Consider the following 6,146-nt stretch of genomic DNA (forward strand, 5'->3'; position numbering starts at 1 on the left):
CTTTTTGAGACAGGGTCTCCTTGTAGCCCCAGCTGTCCTGGAACTCACTATGTAGACCACACTGGCCTCGAACTCACAAAGATCCATCTGCCTCTGCCTCCCAAGTGCTGGGATTAAAGGCGTGCACCACCATGCCCAGCTCGATATTGTATATATTTAAAATATCCAAAACTAGAAGACCTTTAAGTCTTTCCCATGTTTTTTAGTTTTAGAATTTTGGTCTTGGGGCTGGAGAGATGGCTCAGCAGTTAAGAGCATTTGAGCTCAGGGGCTGGAGAGATGGCTCAGTGGTTAAGAACACTGGTGGTTCTTGCAGAAGACCGGGGTTCAAATCCCGGCACTCACGTGGCAACTAATAACTGTCCGTAACTCCAGTTCCTGGGGATCCGACAGCCTCTTATGACCTCCGCAGGCATTCCACAACACGGGTGCACTTAACCTACGTGCAGGCAATGCACACATGCATATACATAAAATAAAAATTTAAAAAAAAATACTACTTAGAATTGTAGCCATCAGCTTGGACTTTGACTTGAATTAAATGAGACTGAAGAAATTTCATACATCCTCACATATATCTTAATGGTTGCATTGTATAGTAATATAGTCAGAATCTGGCTTAATTCTAGGGTTGTATAAGATGATAAAAGTTGAATCAGACACTGCCTTGGTCTTCATACATCAACCTTTATTCCATAGGTCACTCTAAATATTTTTACTGTCCTCCAGGGGTAATGTGTAATTATTTTAAAGTCATTTTGTTCCTCTCACGTGAGCTGCTTGAAGCTCAGGTAGGAAGGGGGAAGCTTCAGTGAGGAGAGACTAAGTAATGTATACAAACAATGACTGCAGCTCTGAGGCTTACAAAACAGAGTTTTGTATCTTACTCATGCCATATATTCATAAGGAGTCCAGTACAGCTCTGTTCCAAAACCTTTTAACATTTCTCCTTGGCTACTTACATTCTGTGCGCTAACGCAGGTCACATAGCTAGTCTGTATTAGGAACGGGGACATATAATCCTTTTTTTCAGAGACAGATAGTGAACACAGGAAACATTAAATATACAGCTTACCAACATGAAGACTCCTAAGAGGCTTGGCTGCCATGGTTATAAGGTTGTATCTTCGAATGAATGAATATCTAGGTGGATCCCCATCCTACAACCTAACTGAATTTAGAACAGACTTCTTCCAAGTGAGGTTCGGTGAGTCCAGTCCTAATCTTGAGTTTGTTCTTCCTTGCTTCTTTTTTAAAATCTCAGTTCTGGGAAAAAAAACATTCCAGACTGAGTGGAAGAACTAGGAGCAATTCCTGTAAGAACGGGTGATTTTTCCACTGAAGAGTAAAGGCACTGAATCAAAGTACCCCTCAGGTCAATTTCCAGTTCTAAGCATTTCTAAGTTATATTTTTGCCTGATTATTGGGTTCATTAGTTGTTGATTGCTAGATAAGGAAGAGGCAAATTAAAGAATTTACTCTCCAGAGTATTTTCTGCCTCAGGTATTTGACTAGTTGACTTTAGGTCTCAGATAGCCTTTGAAAGGATAAGGCAAGAAAACCTCTAGAATTTATCCCTGTCCCTAAGTCACCAGGCTCTTTATTCCACATAGTCCAGGGAGCATTGTGATGGATCAAGGACCTGAAGAATCCTGAAGGCTTATACCTGCTTAAGTTTAAATCTAGAGAGAAAAGCAGAGCTAAGTAAAGAGAGAGCTCTAAAGTTATGCATTGATAGTTTGGAGTCAAGGATTATTCATGTCACTCTTGATGTTGGTGAGTTTCCTTTAGGACTAAGTGGGAAACAGTCTGATTTAATATTGTCCATTCAGTTTAAGTCTCCTTTCCAGACACACTAGGGAAATTTCTGTACTATACTCAGTCATATATGTTCATAACACAATGGGGCCTTGTGATAGGAAATAAATAAGATGTGGCTCTTCAATGCCTAATTTATACTAGGTCTAGTCTTTAATGGGTACGGTAGATGGATGGACATTCCTAGTAACCTTGCATTACCCCCCAAGGAGTTTGCTGACTTAATCAACAAACTACCAAAATCACTGTATCATATGAAGCACGAAACAGAAGCACAACACTTGAACCTACCTATTTCTTCTACTTAAAGCCTTACCTGTTATTTGGTCGGGGTGGCGGGGAGATCCTGAGAGTGCTGACATTATAATTTTAACAAATTCTGATCTTTTCATTTAGATTGCCATTTAGATTAGAACCTAAATCTAATTTGAAGGCTTTCTAGCAAATTCATAAGTGACAGTCCATTGTAAATACCACTTGAGGTGTTTGTGCTTTTTTTCTTATGACACTAATACTCTTCTACTTTGTTGGAAATTAACTCTAGGAATGCAACCCTGCATTTAGGCAGTTTGCCATCACTGTAAGGAATACCTGACATTAAGTCAGCTCAAAAGAGAAAAGGTTTATGTTGGCTCACAGTTTCAGTGGTTTTAGCCCATGGTCACTTGGCCCTGTTGTTCAGGGCCTGTGGCAGCACAGTCTGTCATGGCAGAAGCAGGTGGCTGAGAGGGCCTCTTCACCTCAGCAGCCAGGAAGCAAAGAGGAGGAGGAGTTAGGAGCCAGTGTCATCTTCAAAGCCATGCTCCCTGGTGACCTAATTTCCTCCAGCTGAAGGTCTGCCACTTCCCAAATGTGCCACAGGACAGCAACCAAGCTTTTAACACCTGGACCTTTGGGGGACATTAAAAAACCAAGCGATAGCAAGCTCCCAACAAAAAAGTTTTTGCCAGACATGGTAGTGCACACTTATAATCCTGGACTCAGAAGGCAGAAAGGTAGGTGGATCTATACGAGTTCAAGGCCTGCTTCTACATAGTGAGACCCTGTCTGAAAAAAACAAAATAACGAAAAAGGTTTTGACTACTTAGTGGTAGAGAGAGGCTTCTCTGAGAAATTTGTCTGATCATACCACAGACAAATCTTACTTTCCCCTTACCTCCTTTGTGTTTCTTTTGACTGTCACCAAGGCTGTTTGTTGTACTGGGCATTTCACCCCCACATATCTCTGTCCTCCTTCCATCCTGCTAGATGAATAGGCAGATCTGAACTTGCCTTCTTTCCTGAGACCTCCATCCTGAGCAGCTGAGTCATCCCTTTCATAAGACTCTGCTTTTTCTCCACACTCTGAAGGGCTTCTCAAGTCTGTTTCTACTTTCTTCATCTGAGATCTGCCTTACTCTTACCCCGCCACTCACTCTTTACCCATTTTCGTATTCTCTAGAAATGTAGTGGAAACCTTAGGAATGTACATATGTGCTCTGAAATATCAAAAGTTAAGATGCCCTGAAATAACATGCATACCAGAAGCTTTTCTCTTCACTTCTTTTGACAGCCTGTAGAATGAGCCCTGTGAATCACATAGGAACAAAATAGCTTGTGTGGAAGCTTGAACTAATCAGAAACTCTTGGACTGTCTAAAGTCCTATAGAGCAGAGCACTAAAGAGATAAGAGTTTTGCACACTGGAGAGAACTTGAGTTTCCCATTTTGTGTAAAATATTACTGCAGTCTTCTCAGTGATATCTACAAGCAACTCTCATTAAAATCATTGGGAAAAAGTTGTACCCGGGGGCAAATCTTCTGAAGCCTAGTGCCATCTGTCCTTTCCTTCCTAGGTACTTGGAAGCTCTGGTAAAACATACACATGTTTGGCTTCTTGTCATTACTGTTCATGTCCAGCATTTGCCTTCTCCGTGTTACGAAAGAATGACAGCCTACTGGTAAGGATGGGGAAGGCTCTTGCCACTGTAGGCAAATTAGGAATGAAATACTTAGCCTTGTTTCATACTTCAAGAGTTGCACAAATTTGAGGGGGGGTTCAGGGTTGGGGAGTTACACAAAATGGGAATTTTCCTCCATGTTGAAATTGTGGTTTATTGTCCTGACTTTAGTCACCTCTTGGGTATAGCCTCCCAAAATGCAATGTCATTTCTAAAATTACATCAGTTTCCTACTTTTTTTAATTTAAAAGGTCATAAATGAAGCTTTGTCAATCAGTAAGGTAATGTTGAAAATGAGTACTGGGGCAGGGCATGGTGGCGCATGCCTTTAGTCCCAGCACTGGGGAGGCAGAGGCAGGCATATCTCTGTGAGTTCAAGGCCAGCCTGCTCTACATAGTGAGTTCCAGGTCATCTGGGGCTATGTGGAGACCCTGTCTCAAAAAGACCAAAAAAAAAAAAAAAAAACTGGAAAATTAGATATCCCAGTAAAAACAGAACTAAATAAAAGATGTTGGCAACTTATGTATCCCCGACTTCAGCCATACCATGTATCCTCCCATTACTCATAAGATAGCCTGGCATCATAATCAACCTTCATATGGGGCGGGAAAGCCTTTACCTCTACTTCTCTGATTTCATCAGAGTCCAGAGCATCAAGCAAGAACATACATAGTCACACACTCCTTATTCTAAAGGGAAAAAAGGCACTAACCTCCTAAAGGCAGATTAAGTCTTTCCAAAGACTTAATCCCATTCTTCCCCCTCTTTTATACTGTTAGTGTCTTAAACATCTTGGGAACTAGGTTAGGTATCTATTCCTAGCCTACATTCATATTTCACCTGGGAAACAATAGAATTGAACCCAGGCCCCCTTAGGATCTAAAGCTGTGTTCTGTGATATAAGTCCAACCAGTCATCTCCCCAGATCTGTGTATATGAGAGTTTTCCCTATGCTCTACCCCCACGCTAGAAGAATAACAATGGTTAGACAATAACTCTGCACATGTCACTGGAAATGAAGTTTGAACCTGTCCTCATGAGGTAGGTGTCAGGTTTACATGAGATCATGAGCAGTCATGACCATACTCTGAAGGCAAGGAAGAGCCTAACTGAAACCATAGCAACGTTCCGCCTCCTTTCATGTAATAGTAAGGGGTCTCAAGACTGGCCAACCATGATCCCACCTGTTCCTAACAGGTTTGTATTTTGTATTTCAGTGTAAACATCTCCTGGCAATTTATATTAGTCAAGTTATGAGGAACTGTCAGCAGCTCAGTGTCTCTGACAAGCAACTGACTGACATATTATTGATGAAGAAGAAACTAGAAGCATAAAAGGTGCAAATGGAACTTCATTGTCTTTCAACATAGAAGCCCATCAGGAAATGCATTTAGCATTTCATGGTTCACAAGGAAACTTGTTGATACTGTCACTTTGACCTCCTAAGCTAAAGGATGGGCTTTGGATTGGAGCTGTAGGCTACAGAAGTTATGTGTATGGGTTAGGAGCCCTGTATGGTCTTAACATGAAAAACCTGAACCAGCCTCTGAGCCCCCTGGGTAAAAATGTACCTGGATTATAGACTAATAAAGGCTGATACCATGCTGTGTCTCCAACTAAAGTACTAGTGATTTTTTTTAAAGATGGGGAAGGTAGACCAAACTAAATAAGCACAAGTTTAAATGAATGTTGGTTCATTTTCACTGAGTCCAGAAAATTACTCAGCAATAAAAGACTAGAGCAGACATGTAGCTAAGAAGCAACAAGTTTGAAAAGGCTTAGGGGTTCTGGTTTTTGTTAAGCTCTTACCTGTGGTACTGGTGTTGAGACAGCTTTATCGGTAGAGATGGGTGTACTCCGTGGGCATATCTAGGCTTTTTAACAGGATAAAGGAACAGACCAAAGCCCTAGGAAGCTAGATCCTACTAGGAATTTCCATCTGAAAAAGAAAAGAAAGTAAATACCAGGAATAGTGCTAGAAGGACAAGAGACTCATGTCCCCAAGAGAACGAAGGAATGAGATAAGGATGAAAAAGAAAGGAAACTTGGTAAGTAAAGCCATCCACAGCCAAAAATTCCTGGAGGAATTTTCAGGAATTCTTGGCCTTGGTAGGAGCTCCTGAACCTGCAGTCTAAGCTGAAGAAGTGAAACAAATGGATGAAACAGGTGGCTTCACAGCCCACGAAACGCCCATTGTTGTAATGTAACCCAAAACAAGGTAAAGGGATGCCAGGTAAAAAGCTAAAGCCCACATGTTACAGTGCTCTGTGGTTAGCTGAGCCTTGTTGGTTGAGGTATAGCAAAGATAATCTATAAAGATTTCTCTGCTACTTGAGAACCTGGACTTTGTATGAACTTTTGTATTGTTATTTTTTTTTTTTTTTTTT

General features: G+C 41.1%; 1 protein-coding gene across 1 annotated transcript in view; it reads left to right on the forward strand.

Moving 5' to 3' along the window:
- Positions 1-5,369, forward strand: part of Zswim7 (zinc finger SWIM-type containing 7) — a 12,993-nt gene extending 7,624 nt beyond the window's left edge. The window contains exons 4-5 of the mRNA XM_008825124.3: positions 3,653-3,757; positions 4,976-5,369. Of these exons, the coding sequence (XP_008823346.1) occupies positions 3,653-3,757; positions 4,976-5,092 (222 nt within the window). The 3' untranslated portion in view covers positions 5,093-5,369. The remainder of the gene's footprint in view (positions 1-3,652; positions 3,758-4,975) is intronic.
- The last annotated feature ends 777 nt before the right edge of the window (positions 5,370-6,146 follow it).

This window comes from Nannospalax galili, unplaced genomic scaffold (assembly GCF_000622305.1).
Source record: "Nannospalax galili isolate Female #2095 unplaced genomic scaffold, S.galili_v1.0 scaffold530, whole genome shotgun sequence".
In the NCBI taxonomy this organism is placed as follows: domain Eukaryota; kingdom Metazoa; phylum Chordata; class Mammalia; order Rodentia; family Spalacidae; genus Nannospalax; species Nannospalax galili.